Here is a 24,467-nt window from a genome sequence, read left to right as displayed (position 1 = left end):
ATTTAAAGATTTCGTATGAGTAGTGGTCCCGTTTCAACGAGAATTACTCAGTTAAATTTGAAGTAAAAACAAAACACCACGCGTCTTCATTGTAATATCGCTGCTTTGTTTAACTCTCTGGTAGCCAGCGGTGCCTTTTAACGAGTTGGGAGAAAATCTCTACAAATTCTCATAAATCCTAGCTACTTTTTCTTTCTACGTTAATAAAAACTGGGGTTTCTTTGGTACTCGCACCATAAAAAAATGTAGAAAAAAATTCATTCACATGTGTGCAGTTAAAAACTGAAAAACAAATCAAAACATAACGAGAAAATTCACAAGTGAAGCAATCAGCCCCGAGACGCGCGGGGATCATTTTGAATGCTAATTGTTTTGTTTCGTTTCAACTCGGGTCCAAACATCGCAACACGTCCCTGACCAAATACATACGGCAATGACACTCTGTCAAGCCATCAGGCAGGCAGACAGCCGAGGGACGACACGGAGGAAATCGTTTGTCCTCAAACTGCATTTGAAATTTGCACTCGTCCAATTTTCTCCGCATCACTAATAAATATTGATGGAAAATCGATACCGATTATAAGTGCTTCCTTGTGTCATCCTCGACCTCTCGACAATCCCGTCGGTCGAAACTGAAGACACACCGGCAGACAAGCAACGACTGTCACTATTATGCTACTGCCTGCCTACCTACCAGTCGGTTCCCCTTTTACTGCCTGTCCGGCAGCGGATGCACAAAGCACAAATCGCAGTTGCAATCCTTGAATGGCCTAGGGGAAAATCGATTCCTTGCCACGAACTCACACGGTAGCAAAAAAAAAGCGCACCAACAAGCAATAAAGTATACTTACACTGAGACATGATAAATAAAACACTTGTAGCCGGCGGGACGCTCCAAGAAATTGTACACCTGTCCCTGGAATGTGGCCCGTCCGGCGTGCCGCCGTTGGGCTTTCACGTAGCTGCGAGTTGCCTCACCCCACTCCTGCGGTCCGCCACGGTCTACCGACATTTGCAAACCTAAACAGAGAAACAAACCGGTGGAAACGGATACAAAGAAATCAGTGATGGACAGCGGTTCGACAGGTGTGTGACCCTTTGCAAACTTACCGATGGCATTCAGAGTGGTCTGTTCCGTGGACGCAGCGACTGCTGCAGCAGCTGCTGCCGTTGCCGATGCCGCGCCCGACGGTGGTAGCCTATGTTTGTGATGATTTTTATGTCGCAGATTTCCGGAATTAGGCAGCAAACCTCCGGCCGTCATCTCTACAATCGTAACTGCCGGCGAGAGCAGCTTGCTATTGAAACCGCCATCGCTGTAGCTTATGCCCAGTTCTTCCAGCCGTTGCTGATGCTGCAGATGGCTGGGGCCACCGCTCATTGTCAACGTCGAACCCAGTCCGGATCCATTGTAGGCACTTCCGCTGATAACTTGAATGGCCGATGCGGAACCACTGTACCGTTCGCTGAGCAGATTCTCCGATTCGTCCAGCGATAGCATTTCGGCCATTTCGCCACCGCCTTCGCTCATGAAGGACTGCGACTGCGAGTGCGATGTCAGATAGCTGAGCCGCGGTGAACGGTTGATATTCTGATGACGGTGATGTTTCGCCATTTTGTTGGTCATTTAATGGAATGATTACGCGCACGAATAAATCCTCGAAAAACAAATTTGTCCAAATGCCGTTTGCTCGCTTCCTACGTGTCCTGATAGGAAGGACACACGATCCGCCCAGCGAAGTCAGCAGATTTTTTATCGAGTGGGCCGAGTCCCGAATTGTGAGTCGTTTCCATTTGGTTGGTTGCTTGTGAACTTGCTTGCTTGCTGACTTGCTTGCACGCTAACACCGAGGAGCAGGAAGCGCTAGGTAGGTTGACAAATTAATTGGTCGTTAATCTTGGTCCTTGACTATCTGGCTACTTCTGCCTGGCACCAACTGCCACCACCTGGCGGCGATGTCGACGACCTGAAATTTATGAAGACAAATGGTACAGGTTAATGTGGGCGTCATTTTCTAGCTGCAGCAGTATTAGATGGAAGGTAATTTTTTTCCTTTCAAGAGGGACGATCGGCTTCATCCGTTTGAGAAAAAGGGGAATTTTTAAATTATTTTATGATTCTTCATTCCCATGATTTGTTTCCGGTTATTTTAGCCGTTGACGAACTCTTTCATCAACACATTTCAAAAAAAAAATATTTGTACAAAAAAAAACTATAAAAACGAGAAAACACTAATTAAGCAGAAATTGGATAATCGAAACACATTCGCGCCATCTGGAACTCTCATGCGAAAGCTGGGCACTATCATCTGAGAGCAAAAACAATTTGTGCATCAGCAGCAACAGCATCACCTACCGATGCAATGGTGACGAAATGAACCAAATACATACTAAAACGTGCCAAAAATCGATTCACGGAGAAGCAACTGGTACTATTAGTTGGCGCGAACCGGCTTTTTCAGTGAATAAAAATTTTCCCACGAACAAACAAAGACACGAAGAGAATGAGTACGTATTCGACTGATCAATCTCTCACGCTTTTCACACGTTAACGGATTGAGTACTGTGAGAGTCATCTCATATCAAGGCACGGAGAGCATAACAGTGAGTTCCGTGACGTAACTGTTTGGGAGATAGGGAAGTTTGGAAAAGTTTTGTTTTCGTGCTCCGGGAAAACAAACGACCGAAAGATGAAACTCTTCTTCTACGATGGTTGGTGTATTTACTAAAGCCGGTTTCAGAAACCAACCGAAAGATGGCACGGTTGGTTGAGTTTCGTTTCCCACAATTTTTTTACTAAATGACCTGAAATCCAATCGTCATCATTACCATCAACGATAGTAAAATTATTGCATTCTATTTATCCCGAAACGTGACGAAAACCTTATCGGTTTTATTACCGAAAGTCTAATATTAACCAGCAGCGGACCTGAATGTTTTATGATTGTCCCCCTTCCAGCCCCATAAATATATCGACACCGCACCGACCGGGAGGTTATGCCAGATGATATGGCTGATACCTGCTGATAGAGAGACGGATAGATAAAGTGTGCGACACCTCTGGCACGTTGACGTCAGCAATCCTATCTGACTGACTGACTGACTGCCAGCCCGTTCAACCGACCGACCGACAGCGGCTATCTTCGGTACGTACGACACGACGTATACGGATGGATAACAGACAAGGGTTATAAAACATTGGCTTTCGATAACTTTCCCCCCTACCCTTCGCCCTACCCGTACCTTCGTTCGGTGGCACCTACCTTAGTAGTAGGGCAATACAATACCGATCCTACCGATATTGCAAATTCGACCACCTTCACCAGCATTACAATTATCGCGCAAAACCTATCAAGGCTGTCCGATTGTCACCGCGTACAAGCAAGTTGCTGAGTCAGATCGTATTACATTTGGAGGATATTGGATTGGTTGCAGGTTAATATCATTGACTGTCATTATTTGAGCTGCCAAATTGAATCGTAGACTGTTATTGAATTATATATCGATTTTTGGTAGTACCATTGTGAGCAGTTTTACTTCGAACGATAATTTCTGATGTGGGACGCTTCAATGTTCTTTGCGGATTAAGTTTAAAAGCAAATTTAACTCTCTTTCGTGTCTGGGCTATGCTTATACTGATGACGAATGAATAATAAATAGGAACCATTACTAATCTGTTCATATTTTAGAATTTACCCTAGTATGTTGTGGCTAGTGTTAGCACATTTAAATCAACCTATAACTCTTCTTATCTAGAATTCTGAACCTTATATCCAAGTATTTGTCCGGAACTAAACGGTAATAGTTCGCAAGGAACGTGTTAACGTCGATGGGCGCAATGATAATTCAAAAGCTTGTTTCCACTACCTGCATTTCCAACATTGCCGGTTTGCAATACAAAGCGTCTCCATCGAAGTTGGTGATAAGGAGTTGCATGGTTATTTTATTAGTAAGCTGAAAGACAAATTGAACGAATGCATGAAAACGATAGCAAAGCAGGAAAATAAAGTTATTTTTGAAACCACATAGTAAGACTAATTGGAAATAAAATTTGAGACGCTTTTCGAGAATTTGCTAAAAATTGGCGGATTTTTTTTGAAAAAATAATTGTTTCGCTTAAAAAATAAAGAGAGATAACTCTGGTACTTTTTTAGCTTTCACATTTAACTTTATTGTTGATTGAAAAATATATCGACCTTATTTTCATTCACGAAAGACAACTGGGCGCTGGGACAAAATCTCACAGAACTGGTTCTTGCGAAAACTCCATTTTACCAAATCTCTTCTAAGCAAACTGCATACAATTATTTTGAATTGCGCTTGTTCTTGCCGCATCGCACTGAAGTTGACCATTATGGCAAACTAGCAAACTATTTGCAGTAGAAAAACCCGATTTAATCCACCTAGTGGTGAAAGGAACCTTTGTTATACGGTCTTACTTGCTCTTTGAGATAGAAATCGACACGTCTTCGGAACATAATTCATCTATTGGTTAACGTTGCGTAGTGCGTTGGTTTTCATAAATATTTTGGAAATTGAATAAGTTTACAAAATTTGAACAAAATAGCAGCACCTATAAATTTTGATAGATCCTTTTTTTCATGAAATTACTGAGTAAGGGTAAGTTGGTTGTTACTAATTTGAGTAAGTGCCAGTAAAAGCAAATTGTAAGAGGAAATATTATTCTTTAACATATACATTGCGTAGTAAAAGTCTAGTTTATAGGTTTTTGAACTACGCATAAATTTCTATAAAGCCATTCTTTTTGATTGACATCAATAAAGTTTTCTTGAATAAATTTCATCAATTTTTATTAACCTTCGGTTACTCACGCTGTTGAATTTTGTACAACACGTGTAGGTTTTTGAATGCCATATTGTTATATAGTTACAAATCGCTGTTTAACTAGCGTATATTCTGCAATTAACTTGTTATGAGCAAAACGTCATAATCATTCAATGCATTAATACTTTAAATTGTTGGGAAAATGGATCAGCATAAACTGACATCACAGAAACGAAGCAATCAGCATGTGAGGTGTACCGCGATTGGCCCTGGAATTTTCTCTCGTTTCTTCATGAAAAAATGGTGTCTGTATGCAGCAAAACTATCAGCAAATATAAAATGTTCAAAATGTATCTGTTGGTACAGTACCTAAAGAAACAAACATAGAGGTATACTATATTCATCAAAGTTGTGTATTTTTACTATTTATATAATTTTGTAATACATGAAAAAGTCATACAACAATTACAAAAAGAGCTAAATAGAAAAAACTGATTTTACAAATTCATATACAATGAATAAGATTTTTATATCTTCGCTGAATAGATAGAAGGTTACTGAATTCAACAAAATTTCTTGTAATAATAAGTTCTAAAACTTTGCAGAACACATCAATGTGTTATATTGAAACTGAAGAAAAATAATTTTTTATTTCACTTTTAGGGGGATTAATCAAAATTTAAATTGCACCAGACAATAGAACTTTCAATTTCAAGAAATTCTTCCAAAGGTTCCATAAACCTAAAACCAAGTTTTCCCAGTCAAAATTCTAGTGCGCATGTCTTTTTGGCTTTGGGCCATTGTGCGCGCGACTAATCGTATTACAAAAGTTGGCACGAGTGTTCGAGGGTTAATATCTTTTGATCGGCAAAATCGATTCTTCTGAAATTTTGCAGATATATTTACAGCATTAAAATCTCTAATTTGATGCCAAAATAATTCAAACTAGATAAATTATCTTAGATGATCTCGTTATATATTATTGTAAATTTTAATGTGTTGTATTCAATTGCTCATAACTTTCAAATTAAACGTCCAATCAAAAAACAAATCAATAGTGATCTATTAGGTTATGTTAAAGGTTGTTAAAGTCGTTACAAAATCGCCAAAAATGTAAAATTTTCTACACTGAGTTTTGCAGTTGGAGTTACAAAGAAAACATTGTTAAATATTGTCCCAGAGTATTTCCCCGTGGAACTCCAGACCTGTATATTTCGTATATAAACTTTATACATGTTGTTGTTGTTATTGTTGTTATTGTGTGCTGTTGCTGTTGTTGCGTTCATTTAGCGATCAATGTTGAGAACGAGTTTTTAAACAACTGTTTCAATTTGTCCAGTACCTCAGAAAGTTTGTTGATCAGGAGAAGCAGCAATTTCTTGAGCCATGCACTATACTCAATCTATACCTGGGTCATTCCACGGGAAATTTACAGTCTAAATTTTTTTTCTCTTCGGAATATTTTTTTTACGTTCTTTGTTCAAAAAAAATCGACACGACATCGATAACGAGGCCGCCTTTGATGCTATTAAGTGTAACGTGTCGTTGACGCACGCGCGTTCGTCCGCTCGTTTGCATTAACGTGCGCGCTTTGTGATTTTGTGAAATTGTGATTTTTTCGGAATACAATACTTTGAAAAATCATATGTTACGAATTCCAACAGTAACACCGAACTACAAAAATACGTGTCGAGTTTTTTTTAACAAAGAACGTAAAAAAAATATTCCGAAGAGAAAAAAAATTTTGACTGTAAATTTCCCGTGGAATGGACCCACCTATAAAAAAAGATTTCTGTCTGTCTGTACCTATGTTCCTTTTAGAATCGAAAACTACTGAACCGATCGGCGCACCGTGGGATGAAACCCAAATCTAGGTGGACAAAAGTAATTACGCTTAAACCGTTAGCCCTAGGTATAAAGAATCTTCGGAGAAAATTTGTTATTTCAACTTCCGCATTTTCTGCTGTATATGGCATTAGGGTGACCATTATAGTAGGCGTGTGCAAAATATAAGCTTTTTTATGGTTGAAGTTAGCTAAATAAAATGTTCTGCAAAGTTAAAGAACATTAAATTTTGAGTAACTTTGCTAAAGAAATAAAAGCCCTATCTTTTATGATTGATGGACTGGAGCAATTTAAAGTTTTTTGGTCGGGGTCGACCTAAAAAATCCGTTTTTCCTTAATATCTCCTTTCGTGTTCATTTCTCACAAATCATGCGTTCTGAGCACTTTCACATCCATTGAAAACGCACATTTTGTTTGAAGGAATCAGGTCGCTATCTCCTTCGGTTCTGAAGCTACAGACAGTTTTTCTAAAAAAATATGCTTTTTTCAAATGTCAATAACGTAAAAACTGCTCGAAAGCAGCACATGAAATTTTGTATGGATGTTTAGTAATATATTGGCCACCGAAATTAATTGAGATCGCATCGGTCCAGGACGGCCCTTTTTTGCTAGACCGTATTGAATATGAAGTAAAAATTACCGTTTTACTTACCAAAATAACAATTTTTACGGTAATAAGATGGTTTTAGTCCACAAAAATAATTTAAATATTTGTATTTAACTTAATCATGTATAATTAACAATGGTAAAACTTCTGGGGGCAACTCACGTTTCTTGCAAACAGGAATGCCTCTAATTTTTGATATTAGCGGATCTGAGTATAAACAATCAACTGTGGTAAAACAATGAAAAACAAAGATCTGTATAAAAAGCAACGCACTCTTTGTCTACTTTGGAATGAGTTTTAAGGTACATTACATTAAATACTTGTTGTTTTTATATTTTCGGCGATCACAGTTATGTGATGTTACAGCACTTAGATACTGTTGAAAAGGTTTTCAGCTCGAAAAACAAAGCAGGAGCTACCTTTACTAGTTGATTATGCATAATTAAGCTAAATACAAATATTTAAATTGTTTTTGTTTTTTAATCCATCTTATTACCGTAAAAATTGTGATTTTGTTAAGTAAAACGGTAATTTTTACTTCATATTCAATACGGTCTAGCAAAAAAGGGCTGACCTGGACCGATGCGATCTCAATTAATTTCGGTGGCCAATATATTACTAAACATCCATACAAAATTTCATGTGCTGCTTTTGAGCAGTTTTTACGTTATTGACATTTGAAAAAAGCATATTTTTTTAGAAAAACTGTCTGTAGCTTCAGAACCGAAGGAGATAGCGACCTGATTCCTTCAAACAAAATGTACGTTTTCAATGGATGTGAAAGTGCTTAGAACGCATGATTTGTGAGAAACAAACACGAAAGGAGATATTAAGGAAAAACGGATTTTTTAGGTCCACCCCGACCAAAAAACTTTAAATTGCTCCAGTCCATCAATCATAAAAGATAGGGCTTTCATTTTTTTAGCAAAGTTACTCAAAATTTAATGTTGTTTAACTTTGCAGAACATTTTAATCAGCTAACTTCAACCATAAAAAAGTTTATATTTTGCACACGCCTACTATGATGGTCACCATAATACCATATAGAGCAAAAAATGCGGAAGTTGAAATAACAAATTTTCTCCGAAGATACTTTATACCTAGGGCTAACGGTTTAAGCGTAATTACTTTTGTCCACCTAGATTTGGGTTTCATCCCACGGTGCGGCGTGAAAATTTGCATGTAGGGGTTTTTGGGGCTAGGGAAGGTTCTCTCGATGGCCAAAGACCCCTCCCCCACTAAGAGGGGGGGCTCCCATACAAATCTATACCTATAAAAATGGATTTCTGTCTGTCTGCCCGAATGTTCCTTATAGAATCGGAAACTACTGAACCGATCGGCGTGAAAATTTGCATATGGGGGTTTTTGAGGCCAGGGAAGGTTCTTATGATGGTTAGAGACCCCTCCCCCCTACTAAAAGGGGGGGCTCCCACACAAATGAAACACAAATTTCTGCCTAACTCGAGAACTAATCAAGCAAATGGAACAATTTTGTAGACAAAAATTTTTTCTATGGTGAAGTGAGACCCCTTCCCACTTTAGGAGGAGGGGCTCCTATACAAATGAAATACAAATTTCCTCATAACTCGAAAACTAATTAATCAAATGGAACCATATTTGGCAAGTGGGTGTTTTTGAGGGGGATGAATTTTTCCTATGATGAATTGAGACCCCTTACCTTTTTAGGAGGGGGACTCCCACACAAACGAAATACAAATTTTCTCATAACTCAAGCACTAATCAAGCAAATGGAACCAAATTTAGCATGTGGGTGTTTTTGTAGGCAATTTTTTTTCTATGGTGAGTTGAAACCCCTCCCCTCTTTATGAGGGGAATAATGACTCTCTCCCTTTTAAGAGGGGGGGGGGTTTCCATACAAATGAAATACAAATTTCCTCATAACTCGAGAACTGATTAATCAAATGGCACCATATTTGGCATGTGGGTGTTTTTGGAGGCATGATTTTTTTCTATGATGAATTAGTACCTCTTACCTTCTTAGGAGGGGGGGCTTCCATACAAATGAAATGCAAATTTCCTCATAACTCGAAAACTAATCAAGGAAATTGAACCAAATTTAGCATGTGGAAGGTTTTGGGGGCAGGAATTTTTTTAATGATGGGTTGAGACCCCTCACCCCTGTGGTAGGGGAATAAGGACTCTCATACAAATAAAACAGAAATTTTTGCGTAACTCAAAAACTGCGGCGGGCAGCCTCCCGTAGAGATCACCTCTATCTAGGTTTATTTGTTTTCCTTGACCTACTGACCGCTATTACTTTCCTTCAGTTGGGTCACCCCTGCGAAATGGTACTTTCTACGAAAAGATTTTCCGCGAAATGGTACATCCCGAGTAAGGTTTTTCGAGAAATGGTATTCTGCGAAACTCTATATTCCGCGTTATGGTCAACCGAGAATTGGTGTTCTGCAAAATGGTATTCGGCGAAATGGTTTGTAATGATGGCGAATATTTGTATGCTATCCGCTTTATTTTATGAGGCTAAGCAATGGAGGAGTTGTTTTCTATTTTACTGCGAGGAAAATTTGTATATTAAAACACCCATGAACTCCCCAGAAACTTGCAAAACTCAAGATTGTGACAAAGGTCATCCGAGATTCACAAATTATGTACAACATAGTTTAATTTGTGGCAACACGAAGTTTGTCGGGTCAGCTAGTAGAATATAAAAATAAATGCAAAGCTAAAAGTTGAAAACCTTTCTCGCAAACGAACTTAAAGAAAGCGCGAAGAAGTGTAGTGATAAGAATGTGTTTGCGAGAAGCAATATAGGTTGAGTAACTCGAATGAAATTTATTAAAACCATTAATCTCAAACTATAGGTACTAGGGAAGACACGGAAAAGCTAGAAATGGGAAGATCGATAAAAATATACTACAAATAGCGGAACAGGAAATATTTCATCACGTTTGAAAATAACGATAAATGTTAGTTCAAGAATTCGGTGGTAAATTAAATAAAAACAATGAATTGAATTTTTCTGGTTTTTACTTCCATACTTATAAAATGAGAAGAGTCCAATATAGCTCTAGCCATCCCAAGGCACTACCTAGCGCCTCCACGTGGCTATACCTGGTAATGCTCTATTGAGTAGCTAAGCTATGCTTAATAAACATTTTTGTTGAATAACAGCTTATCAAGCGCTTGTTACTCGGTAAATAGCTGTACAATGGTTGTATAAACTACCATTAAAAAAAATGTTTCTGGGTGAGGTGCGATGCTGGGTGGTTCCCGGCTGCCTGATTTCAAAACCGCAGTTTTGGGCTGACGGCGGAGCCACATGGCCTTGCTAGTAGGTAAGCCTAATATAAGTTATTTTAATTATTTTTTTCGTTTTAGCTTATGAAGCATCTCCTGCTATATAGTAAAAACTTTGGCCAAAACGAGTTTTAATGCTGCACATGGATACCAGAATGAAAATATTAAATTAATTATTAGAAGCACTTATGGAACCTCAAAGGACACAACTCTATTCCATACGAAGGACTGCTGGTCAGATTGTTCTATTTTTGCCCATATATACCACATTTCATCTTATTATTATCATATTATCATATTATTAATAGTATTATTATTGATATCATAACTGTGGAAGCCTGGATGATGGAGTGGATTGGTAACCTTAATCCTTAAGGTCAAAACAAACAAATCATCACGTGGGTTAAAGTTGGTACAGCAAAATTGATTATTACATGGAAGGATCCTAATGCTGAAACGCGACTTTTATAACCCCGGAATGCGCACAAGTGCCTCTGCTTGTGGGTCCTCCCAATCCCTTTTGGCCCTTCAATAACAGCATTAGTGTGAAATTCATTTGGTAATCAAATTTGGATCTACTGTAATTGTACCTACATACTTTGGCAAGTCCTTGAAGTGATGGTGGCTTTCCCCTACTTACTTCCGTACTTATAAACGGGCTTTTTTCAACTGAACGAACAAAAAACGTTGTCTGCACATTAAGGGGACATAATCGACTAAAAATTTTGAAAAAATCATTATTTTTTTATGTCAGATTTTGATTCTGCAGTCTTTTCCGCTTATTTTGATACTAAATTTGTAATGATCTGACCACGGGAAGTGGCCGAAAAACGATCATACACATAAGCATTCCAGTGCGGCGTGGAACAACTTCGGCGGAATAAAACGCCGCTCCTGGAAAACCACGATTTTCAAACTTTATGTACCTTTTTCTCAGAAACTACACAACGTATTGGAATAAACTTTTATTTTATTTTGTTGGTAGTAGCTTGGTAAAGACTTTTATAACTTTTGAGGTTTATAAACGAAACACAGCCAGAGAAAAAAGAAAAAGAAGGCAAAATTTTCTTTTTTAAAGTTTTTATTTTTCTTCTTTTTCGTTTTTCTGGCACTATTAGCCTCAGTTAGTAAGGTAGAACAAAAGTGTTCGGAATAATTAATCTACCACGTCCAAGTTCCAAGTTACTTAAGTTACTGGGGCAATATGCCTCAGCTGCAGTATAATATGCCCCATGCAAAAAAGAAAAGTTATCGCACAAGACCGAAACTAGGTTTATTTTATGGGAAAACACAATGGTTTGAGAATATCTAAACAAGTTTAGCTTTTCACAAAATAGTATAGGCATAATCAACGTCAAAAACAGTCGAAACACAACGTGGAGCGTATTATACTGCAGCTGGGGCATATTGCCCGCACAAACAAAAAACCTAAATTTTAAAAGCTGTTTTTAAATAATTTCCAGCATTTTTATTCCATAATATTAAAGGAAGTAAACAGTTGCAATTGATTTTCAACTCAAAAAGTAACATATATTCGTAATTGTAGCGTTATTCTTGGGAAGCATGTTTGAGATACATGTATATCCATTTATTCTTAAGGAGGCATATTATACTACCTTACCTTATGACTAATTTTAAACCAACATACGAAAAGGTCGAAGGCCGCGAATATTTTCTAAGAAATTCGATCATTCGTGATTCGGCCATGTGTGTTTCGACCATTATATCTATTACACCATATCTATTACATCTATTAGCGGCACTCATTAAAATGGGTCCAGACATGTTGGCCGGCTATCTGCATCAACTGTTTGTCAAAATTTGGCATACGGAACGACTACCGGAGGAGTGGCAAGATGGGGTCATTTTCCCTATCTACAAGAAAGGCTATAAGCTGGATTATGAGAACTACCGAGCGATCACTATCCTGAATGCCGCCTACAAAGCGCTGTCCCAAGCCATCTTCCATCGAATATCACCAATAGCCAATAGATTTGTGGGAAGTTATCATGCCGGCTTCATGAAGGATTAGTCTACAAGGGACCAAATCTTCACCCTGCGTCAGGTCCTCCAGAAGTGTCGCGAATTCCGAGTCCCCACGCATCACCTGTTCATCGATTTCAAAGCCGCATATGATAGCGTCAATCGACAAGAGCTATGGAAAATTTTAGATGAAAACGGCTTTCCTGGAAAGCTTACTATACTTATCATCGCTACGATAGATGGGATCCAGTGATGTGTAAGAATCTCGGGTGGATTGTCGGACCCATTCGAAGTATGCTGGCGGGCGGGACCGAACGCGACAGGGCCTGCTTGGCAGTGCCTTGGCTCACTGGCAACAGAGGACAACAATGTCAACCGTGAGATTAAAAGGCGTGTTATCAGTGGAAGTCGGGTCAACTATGAACTCCACAAACACTTGCGGTCGAACAATTTGAGCCCCCGTACAAAGTGCACACTGTACAAAACGCATTAGACCGGTTGTCCTCTACGGGCACGCAACGTGGACACTGCTATAAGAGGCCCTACGAGCACTCGGAGTTTTCGAACGGCGGGTGCTAAGAACCATCTTTGGCGGAGTGCAAGAGAACGGTGTATGGAAGCGAAGAATGAACCACGAGCTCGCTCGGCGAATTACGGCGAGTATTCAGAAAGTGGTTAAAGCTGGATACGTTGGGCAGGACATGTTGCTAGAATGCCGGACAACTATCCTGCAAAAATGGTTTTCGCATCGAATCCGGTAGGAACAAGACGAAGAGGGGCCCAACGACCGAGGTGGCAAGACCAGGTGGAGCGAGATCTGGCGAGCACTGGATGCCCGCGGAACTGGAGACCAGCTGTCACGGACTCGTTCTGCCGACCAAGGTGGTCCCTGGATGCCTCTGTGTGAGTGAGTGCTAATATTCATACCGCCATGCTATATTAGTGGAACAAACACCTATACAGAATTTTGGCGAGCTAACTAACACTCATGCAATATCTACCACCTTCGCAAATAGAATCGTCGCTGATGCTGACGCATGGCGTTTATATGGAAAAATAGCAGAGAGGCCAGACTTGTTAATAATGTGGTCTTAGAATTCCGGAATTAAAAAACAAAAACGGGTAAAGTGTTAGACATCATAAACGAAAAAAGAAAATTGGCCTATGGCCTGGCGCTTCTCCAGATAATTATTTTTGCATGAAAATCAAAACTTAAACTTCTTTTGCGTGTACTTTTATGAAAAAATAGTCATTGTTTTGATCGCATCTTTTTTACGATGTTGCCTGTTAGAGGGTTAAAAGTTATCAAAATGACATAAAAATCGTCAAAACGTTGTAAAACATCTTCTGAAAGTCATGAAAAAATGAGCAAAAATCCTTTAACAATCGTCAAGCAGTTGTCAAAAAGTCGACAAAAATTTGTCAAAGAGTAGCATAAAAATCGTCAAAAGTCATTAAAAAAAGTTATCAAAAATCTGACAGTTACAAGGAGTCATATATTAATAGTCAAAAATTATCCAAAAGCGTCCCTATGTTGTCCATTAGTTTATTTGCCTAATAGTAAGCATAAGCATAAGCATAAGATACCGCCCGTGTGCTGCTACTCCGTCATTGACCAGGACCAATGAAAATTGCAAAATGACAGCTGGAAAAAGCATACTTGGGAGAGCATGTTATCCCTGTGCATCCTTAACAGGTCCCTACATGCTGATCAATACCGACACCGGCCACGTCCGAATGCGGGTCCTGGTGGGATGGGAAGGAATGTTAGTTCAATACTTGTTGCTATTAAAGACCAGGGCATCCTCTTCATCTTCACAAGTATTTTGGGAAAGGAATTGTTGTTAGTAGATAGGGGGAGCTAGATGGATAATGTAAATATGTAAACACCAGCTATATAAAACTAACCTGGATATTCGAAAAACTTCTTGTAGATCCGGTAACTACGAAAATTAAGATATAAACTATATCCTTTTTATTATAAATCTAATCTAATGGTAATGGAACTCATAAATAACCATAATTTGTTAATTAGGCCATTGCAAATTATTTTCAAAGTTTTTGTCCCCCCGCCCTTCAAAATTGACTCTAAAAATCGGGGGACAAAATAAATTTGTTAAACTCGAGTAAAAATTTTTTGTATAAAATCAATTATCTGTGGGTTTTACAGCCTAAAGAACTCGAAAAAAGAGTGTACGGAGTGTTAACGCTTCTAGCACGAAACAAAAATGGAAGTACAAATAATGTAGCTTCCGAAAACCGGCAAAAATTTTTTTTTTGATTTTGACTTTATTTTGGAACATTTTTGCATAGAAAATAACAACGTATATATCAAAAGCAAGAATAAATTAGGGCTTCACGATTAAACTTCAAGCAAAAATTTTTAAAAATCTTTATTTTTTTGCGTGATTAGAAAAATCTCTTTGTTTTTTTTCGGCCCCCCCTTCAGTTGTCTAGCATCGGAAGGACAAAAACTTTAAAAAATATTTGTAATGGCCTTATATCGAAAAATATTATGCACACGCGAGATTTACGGCTCGAAAACTGAATAACAACTTGAACTTATACCTGAAAACAAAAATCAGGCATAATGAAACGAGCAAATTTAGTCCCTAAGTTGATAAGCATGTCCTCTTACCAACGCTAATATGCTGAGATATGGCGCCCTACACGCTTACAAGTTGATTTGCCTAATAGTTGCTAAAAAGTCGTCAAAAAAGTTATAAAAAATTCGTTAAAAAGCTGTTAAAAGTTGGCAAAAAGGCATTCAAAATTGTCAAAAAATTATCTGAATATTTTCTTAGAGTCGTCAAAAGATTGTCAAAAAGCGTCTAAAATTCATCAATAATTGAAGGTTTATTAGTTTCTTTTATTAAAGGTGGAGGAGCGTTTAGCGGGAAGAATGCTAGACTGGATGAACCTGCGAAACTTCGAAATGGGGCAAAAATATATTAAAGCAAAGCCGTGAGCTTAAATCGTCATTATAATGATAGACATTACCTTTCTTTATCGACAGACTTCGCAGCCGGCTGTTTAGAGTACAGGAAGATTACGGGGCCAGTGTAACGATCCTACTGACTCTATCTAGCAAGCACCGCCTAGCCGAGATTCGAACATACGACGACTGGCTTGTTAGGCCAGCATCGTACCTCGAAGCTAACTGGGCGGTTAAAATATGTTACGTAGTTCAATTGCTGAGTGGGACTCTAACCCACACTCTCTCAGTTTACGCCCAAGTGTTTTGACAGTTAAACTACCAGCACACGACATCCTATAGTAGATAGTCTGACATCTAGTTTCGACCCTTCCAGTCTAATCATTCATACGCACACACATACACTCTACCAACCAGCGGCAATTATTTTTTGAATGATTGCTCTTTCTGCTTCTACCACTGCATTGTGGTAAGAGTTTGGCAGTCTGGTGCACTCCACATTATATTTTTGGCCCCATATCGAAGTTTCGCAGTTTCATGCAGGCTAGCACCCACCCACCAAACGCTCCTCCCCCTTTAATAAGAATAGTTTACTTTGGATTGCGGCAGAGTCAAAGACAATTAGGTAACATTTCAAAAAGCTGGCAAAAAAATGTTTTAACAGTCGTCAAAAATCGTTAAAAGGTTGCAAAAAATCATCAATAAAATTTATCCAAAAGACGTGGAAAATCCAAAAAGTTATCAAAAATCATTAAAAAACTGTCAGAAAGAATTCAAAAAGACATCAAAAAATTTTCAAAATTCCCTAAAGTTATCACATCACAGTGTGGTATAAAAATGGTTAAAGTCATCAAAAAATCGTCAAAAATGTAAAAAATTTTACACTGAGTTTTACAGTTGGAATTATAAAGAAAACATTTTCAAATATTGTCCCAGACTACTTCCCTTTGTCGTTGTTGTTATTGTTGTTGTTAAATTTTGGTAGTAATTTTCAACAGCAAAATTCAACGATCAGTGTTGAGAATGAGTTTTTAAACAACTCTTTCAATTTGTCCAGTACCTCAGAATCAGAATTAATCGATGTATTGGCTAGAGTAGTTTGTTGAACAAGGGTAGCTGCAATTTCTTGAGCCATACACTGCCAATTGTTCGCATATTATCAAAAATATCGGTTGCTTTTTTTAGTAGTAAACATTATATGCTTCACGAGACAATATCTCGGTTACTTTTTCATTTAGACATAAGTACATGCAAAGATATACTGAGTGAAAGCTCATTTACTAGTCCTGTAGAGATTACCTTGCACCTCCAGTCGATCAAGTACTTCATGAAACGTAAACGTCATCATCCTGAAGTTTTAGAGCTGAACTATGACTCTTGTAATTAAGTTGTGTTTCAAATAGCGAATAATCCACTGACAAAAGATGTATGATGCTTTTGTGAGTGAATTATCCACTGTGTCTAAAATACTGCGAAATCATTCGTGTAATATATTTCTGTTCGAATCACCGTAAGCTGATAATATCAATCTCAAATAAACGAACACACCAATCAGCATTTTGCATTTTCTTCAACGTATTTGCACCGTACATCCTAGTACAAGTCCCTTTTGAATCATTTATCCGTAACAACACATTGGAAGATAAATGTTCAATTATACTCTACTACATTGTGTACGACACGGCTCGTTCTCCTACTTCATCCATAGGAATCGCCTATAAAATCGACAATCAAGGAAGTTCCTCATCAAAATACGTCCCATTGCACTGTGACAATGTCATTTTATCGTATGCTTATTCAGATGGCTTATGCAGTAGAACAACATAAGCACACACTCTTGTTTGTTAGTCGGAACCAACAAGCAGAGCTCACTCTTTCGATTATTGAAACTTGCAACGTGTTGCTAACTTGAACATTGATTGCTAGTTCAGTCATTGCTTCTACTGTAAAAGCAAAGCCTTGGGTTTAAACGTCCTTTCTAAGACTTCCCCAGCTAGCATTTTCATACGTATAAAAAAGGTAAAAACCAGCATTACGTACAGACATACATGCTAAATAAATCGTATTTCATGCGCAAAATTGGCATATCCGTACTATTTTGGAGGCGATATACGTGATTACGAATAGTTTTGAGCGTTACGACTATATAAGTATTTATATACGATAATATCCGATTAAGCGCGAGTCGCTCCGTACTACTCTACGATTTTGTGCTGAAAATCGTATGTATGTCAGTCATTATCATTATATACGACAAAAAATCAACTTGATCTCACTTTATCCAGCTTTAGTTACGATTTCGAGTTTGTTAGGAGATATTTACGATAGTTTTCGTACATTGATATACGAGTTGGTGCTAGCTGGGTCATCCTTCTTTATCGACAGACTTCACAGCCGACTAATCCTACTGACTCTATCTAGCAGCCCCGCCTAGCCGAGATTCAAACATACGACGACTGGCTTGTTAGACCAGAATCGTACCTCGAAACCAACTAAACGGTTCACTGTGTTAAAGGCAAAAAAATCAAACCAAAATCATTGCGTGTAAAAGAAGTAATAATTCATCTTATCTACATGAAAACGTAAATGTGATAACACTTTTATGGATCCGGCATGCAACGACTAGACGCAAATACCCCTTCCCAAGTAGGTAAGCGGCTCAACCGAAGGAGTAGAAAAACAAATTGCTCAATCCATTGAGCAATCTATTGTTGTCTGGTACTATCATCACCGTGCTCTACATTTAGTATGTTTTCTCAACCGCACTAACTGCCACTTGAGCTTCGAACAGGAGGAGGTCAAGTTACCCTTTAAAGTGAAAAGAATGAATCCATATGGACGCCGGCTGGTCGGTGAATAACTTGATAGGCTCAGTTTTGGAGTTTTGGAATCGAATGTGCTAAAAACTTTTCTTTGAAAGGGATTTTATTTTGTTGGTTTAAAAGGGAAACAGGGAAGGGAAAGGAAGGAATGACTTATACTTCCGTAGAATCATGCAAACGACTTTGCTTACGGGTCCGCCCAACCCCGTTTGGTCCTTCGGGAACAGCTTTGACGTGAAGGTTGTAAAATAAATAAATTCGATTCTGAAGTAATTCTACTTCCATACGAGGAGAAATCCTTGAGCTGATACACTTATTTTGCTAGCCACGTTAATTACAATAACAATTTGCGAAAAGATTGGAGGTCTTGGCTGAAACGTGGCGTGTGTAAAATTAGATGCGCTTACGGTAGTTAATATTTTTCTATTATGATCAAATCGGACGGCACCAAATTCGAAGCATCAGACTTTTCATGCTCATTTGTCAATATCAACTACGTGAAATTATTAAAATAAATCACAATCGAGCACTTGCATAAACTGACATTTATCTCTATTAAAAGTTATGACACCCTCGAACAGCCAACACCCGTTATGATTTATCTCCAATGCCCATTTGCCATCGAAATAAATCAGAACCAGAATCGGAACTGCGACAACAATTTTGCATTCAATTTCTTTCCTCCACTCCATTAGAGGCCATCAAATCGAACCAAAACCAAAGCACACGAGGAGATACCTACCTACATTCAAACGGAACGACTAAAAGTTAGACAAAAAGTATCCCTCCCGGCGCGCGGCCCGATGTCCCGTGGCAGTGTGACGGTGATGGTGCTCGTTAGTTCATGAACGACGAACGACGATGGATGACGACAGTCGGGAGCAAACTGTACGGTACGATTTTTCCTTCCATTTCCGGCGACGGTCTCCGCCGGCAAGAAATGTGAAACTAACACACCGTACCTTTCCGACAAATAGCGGGCGGACGGCGGAAGAAAAAGTGTGTCAACCGAACGTCAATATCTGTTTCCTTCCAGGAAGACCACGACAACCGACGTCGTCGACGAGGACGACGAGGTGCAGTGTGGAGTGCCACCGCCACCGCCAGCCAAACGACCAACTAACAACTCGGAAATGGAAGTTTCGTTTGTTGAGTTATTCTTATTTTGTTGTTGGTCTGCTAAAGGGTACCGAGAGTTTCCATATTCTAGCAGAGGAAACGTATTGTTTTCGTTTGTTTTGCTGCTGCCAGCCAGTTGTACAACCGAACACGTGAATATGCTGCTAGTAGACTGCTAGGTCCTGGCAGATTGCGGAAGGCAGCCGCTCGAAGTGCGATTCAATGCATGCAGGTGAATTAAACATCGGTGGAAACAAAAATACCTTGCTCTTTGCGATGAAAAGGGTAAAATCGAACAAACGAACGAATGGCGAAACTGACTGCTCCGGCAAATAAACGATTGTTGTCTCGAGTAAACTTGGCAGACAGCTTCGGTGGGAGTTTGTTCTGGAGCACCGGAACGGAACTCGCTTTCAGTAGTACGATTTACCCCCCCATGTAATCCTTCGAGCCATCATGCAGTTAGGCGAACGACCGACGACCGTGCAGAGATCTTTCTGTTGAAAATCGAAAATAGAAAAGCCGCTTCCATGGAAATTCATGCTAAGATGCCTCTTGCTTTTCTCCGGTGTAATGGAATGCGAATAAATTTTGCATGATTGAACATTTGCTTGCTGCCGCTGTTGCAGTCAGTGCAGCACAAGCTTTTGCCCGCTTTCAGCCATTATTATCGACTGAAGCCAGCCGGCAGCAGCCAGCAGGTGCTACCGTTGAACGCCCGCTGCATTGCACAACAAACAGTGAATAGCCTGTTTTACACAGGACGAGACAATGAAGTTCGAGCTTTCGAGCAAGGACTGTTACGAGTTCCATTCGACTAACTGCTCAATTCGATGGGCCGACCGACAGCGGCGGGCTGCTTCGTGTGTGTGGGCGTGTGACTGCAAAAAAAATCTAACGAGAAGTTGATTCCATTTTATCCTTCGCTGAATTCAGGTCAGGAGAAGCTTCATTACTGAGAAGCAGTGGCGTGCCCAGCTCTTACTAGAAGGTGAGACCCAGAACTTTTACAACACGTATGACCAACCACGACTTATTGAAAAAGTACCAACCAATTAATTTGAAAATTTCAGACTTTCGGATGCAATTCAAGCATGAAATTGCACTCGAAATTAGAGTTGAAATTGGACTTAAAATCGGATTTGGAATAGAGCATTCAATCAGACTTGAATTTGAACTAAAATTGGGCCAGAAGCTTTACTTCAAATTGAACTCGAAATTGGATTAAATTTAAATTTGAAATTAGACTTAAATTTGAAGCAATTTTGACTGGAACTTTTACTTGAAATTAGACATTAAATCGGCTTTAAATCAAAGATCAAACTAAAACTCAAAATTGGAATTGAAATTATAATTGCAATTGGATTTAAATTTGATTTATATACGACTTGAGATAAGACAAGGAATTATGTATGAAACTAGATTTAAAGAGAGACTTATTTGACCAACGATACTAATTTTGGTTTTAGTGACGGTGTTTTGGTCAACGGGTTACTAGTAAACTAGTTTATTTGCTGTATAGGCCAACGTTTCAAGGATTTATTTCCTCTTCATCAGGGCAAAAACATATTAAACTAATTCTTGTCAAGTTTGTTTGGGTAGGTTTAAAATTTGAATTCAAATTGTACCAGATTTCAGATGAAAATCAGTTAGACTTCAAATTTAGCTTTAAATTGTGCATGCTTACGTATAAATGTCTGTAAGGCTTGACCCTTCTTTATCGACAGACTTCGCAGCCGGTTTTTATAGTACAGGACAATTACGAGGCTAATGCAACATTTTAACATTTTTCTCTTCTTATTCTCACACACGTTTTTCCTCTTTTCTGTGCCGCTTTTCATCTTTTCCAATCCCGTTTTCCACTCAATGTTCCCTTTCTCTCCTATTCTGTACGGTTTTCTGGATTTTTAGTCCCACTTTCCTTCTATTTTTCCATTTTTTCTTTCGTTTTCCGTTTTTGTCCCGAGTTTCTTGTTTCTCTGATCAGTTTTTCGTCGCTTTCTGTTCCATTTTTTTCTTATTTTCAGTCCTGTTTTTCCTCATGCTTTTCACACGTTTCTTTTTCTTTCCCGTTTTCAGTCCACTCACTTCTCTTTTCCCTTTTTCTTTCGTTTGCAGTTTCACTCACTCTTTTCATCTCTTTTCCTTCTCGTTTTTCGTCTTTGTCGGATTACCTACGAATGGCCGAATCAGGTATGGCCGAAACACAAATGGCCGAAATAATAAATGGCATAATATATCTAATGGCCAAAAGGCCGAAACACGAACGGTCGAACTTCATATTTGGTCGCTGCCGCTCGTTCGGACTTAACTAAGGGATAATCCCTACTAGTCAGTAAACCTAGGAAAATGCATGCACCTAAATAGTTGTGGTTTCTGCGGGGGGATGGCAGCCCTGCTTCCGACGGCGGGTTGTAGCGCACACTCGCGGCCTGCGGCCGTCTCGCCCTGAACCACCTAGAAAACAGTTGCTACTGATACGGTAAATAGGTCTCGCATTTGCGCTTAGGGGAAGAAAGAACTTCATCACTACAATCATCTTTACCCTATAGTAAATAGTTGTGTTGCTTATTTTGTTGTTTGTTTGATTCAAGTAATTAGTTAACCGTTTGCCAATTCATGTTTCTTATTGAATAGTTATTTAAACATTCCGAAAAAAATCGACCTTTCGTGATTTGGCCATTCGTGATTCGGCCTTTTGTGATACAGCCTTTTGTGATTCAGCCTTTTGTGATTCAGCCTTTTGTAATTCGGCCTTCTGTGACTGTTGTTAAAAATCGGCCATTTGGATTTCGACTATTCGTGATTCGGCCATTCGGTATCAGCCCTATGTTTGTCTATGCTCTTTTGCCATTTATTCGTTCATCCGTCTTTTAATTCTTTTTTTTTTGCTTTTTTTTGTCCATTTCCTGTCCGGTTTTACTTGTTCTATCTCCTGTTTTTGCTGTTTTGCTACTTTACTATCTCGTTTTTTCTCCTTTTTCGTTCAGTTTTCGTGGTCTTTTTTCTTTCTTTTTCTCTCTTTCATTCTCCTTTTTTCTGTCCAATTTCCTTCCTTGTTTAGCCTCGTTTTCCTCTTTTTACTTTTGTTATACTATATAACAAAGGTTTAGAAATTGGTCGAAAAACACGAAATTGATCCGAGGCCCGTAGGGCCGAATCACATATACCAATCGATAGAGCTCGACGAACTGAGCAATGTCTGTGTGTGTGTGTATGTGTGTATGTGTGTATGTGTGTGTGTGCAGCTCATTTTCTATCGCCTGTTTCTCGAAGATGGCTGAACCGATTTGATCGCTTTTACTTTTGTTTGAAAGGTATTATTGTCTAGTATATCACTATTGAATTGCTTTGCGGTCCGACGTTTCGTTTAAAAGTTATAAGCAAAAATGTGAAAACTACGTGACACGCGTTTCTCCTGAACTACGCAACCAATTTTAACGATCTTAGTACCAAACGAAAGCTCTTGCTGTTACTAAACTTTTTACCAAGTTTTATTGAAAACGGACAAGCAGTTTAAAAGTTAGCCTTAAAAAACCATTTTTGATAAGGTTCAAATGATCGCCTGTTTCTCAGAGATGGCCAAGCCGATTTATGCGCTATTAGTTTTATTTGGCAGGTAATATAGCCGGATAGATCACTATTGAATGGTTTTTGGATTGGACGTTTAATTTGAAAGTTATGAGCAATCGTATACACCACACCAAAATTAACAATAATTTACAATGATTTTAACCAAGATAATTTACCTAATTTCAATTATTTTAATATCAAACGAGAGGTTTTGACACTACGAATATATATGCAAAATTTCAGAAGAATTGGTTTTACCGGTCAAAAGATATCAATCCTCGAACGCTCGCGCCAACTTTTGCAACACAGTTACTCGTGCGCACAATAACCCAAAACCAAAGAAAACGTGCGCACTAGAGTTTTGACTAGCAAAACTTGTTTTTAAGTTTATCGAACCTTTGGAAGAGTTTCTTGAAATTGAATGCTCTATCATCTGGTGCAATTTAAATTTGGATTAATCCCCCTAAAAGCGAAAAAAATTTTTTTTTCAGTTTCAATATAACACATTGATATGTTCTGCAAAGTTTTAGAGCCTATTATTACAAGAAATTTTGCTGAAGACTGTAACCTGAGATAGAAGCGAAGACAGAGAAATCTTATTTATTGTTTCTGTATTTGTAAAATCAGTTTTTCTATTTTAGCTCTTTTTGTAATTGTTGTATGACTTTTTCATGTGTTACAAAGTTATACAAATAGTAAAAATACACAACTTTGCTGAAAATAGTATACCTCTATGTTTGCTTGTTTAGGAACTGTAGAACTTTGATTATAAAAATACCCTGATTTTAACCCCGAATTACTCGACTACCAACTGACGGATACATTTTAAACATTTTACATTTGCTGATAGTTTTGCTACATACAGACATCATTTTTCCATATGAAGTAACGTGAAAAAATTCCAGTTTGGGGCCAATAGCGGTACACCCACGGTTGCCAGTATGCCAGATAAATCTGGATTTTGCCAGATTTTTGATTGCGCGCCAGACCAACAGACAAAGCTTAAAACCTTCCAGATATTTGACACTGTGCCAGATTTTCGATTATCCGTCTTGCAAAAAGGTCATCACTTCTAATTTTGGACAAAATTTTGCATCTACGGTGAGCAAAACGAGTAAGATTTTTTCAGGAAAACGCCTCCCCGTCGGACTAATTTACCACCAGATTTTTGCCAGACACTTTTATTCGTGTTCGCCAGATTTTTGGGAAAACCAGGTGGCAACCTAGGGTACACCTCACATGCTGCTTGCTTCGTTTCTGTGCTCTCGGTTTATGCTGATCTATTTTCCTAACAATTTAAAGTATTATTGCATTGAATAATTCAGACATTTTGCTGAACATTTTTTTGAAGAATATACGTTAGTTAAACTCCGATTGGTAAATATGGCATTCAAAAACCTACACATGTTATTCAGTATACAACAGCGTGAGTAACCGAAGGTTAATAAAAATTGATGAAATTTTTTCAAGAAAACCTTATTGATGCATAGTTATGCATAGTTCAAAAACCTATAAACTAGAC

At 38.5% G+C, this 24,467-nt stretch overlaps 1 protein-coding gene across 1 annotated transcript in view; it reads right to left on the bottom strand.

The window, feature by feature from the left end:
- Positions 1 to 847: 847 nt before the first annotated feature.
- The window catches only part of LOC128735213 (uncharacterized), a 163,163-nt gene continuing 139,543 nt past the window's right edge, over positions 848 to 24,467 (bottom strand). Inside the window, exon 3 of the mRNA XM_053829705.1 lies at positions 848 to 1,967. Coding sequence (XP_053685680.1) covers positions 848 to 1,627 — 780 coding nt within the window. The 5' untranslated portion in view covers positions 1,628 to 1,967. The remainder of the gene's footprint in view (positions 1,968 to 24,467) is intronic.

Source organism: Sabethes cyaneus, chromosome 2 (assembly GCF_943734655.1).
Source record: "Sabethes cyaneus chromosome 2, idSabCyanKW18_F2, whole genome shotgun sequence".
Lineage (NCBI taxonomy): Eukaryota > Metazoa > Arthropoda > Insecta > Diptera > Culicidae > Sabethes > Sabethes cyaneus.
This window is presented reverse-complemented; position numbering and strand designations above follow the sequence as displayed.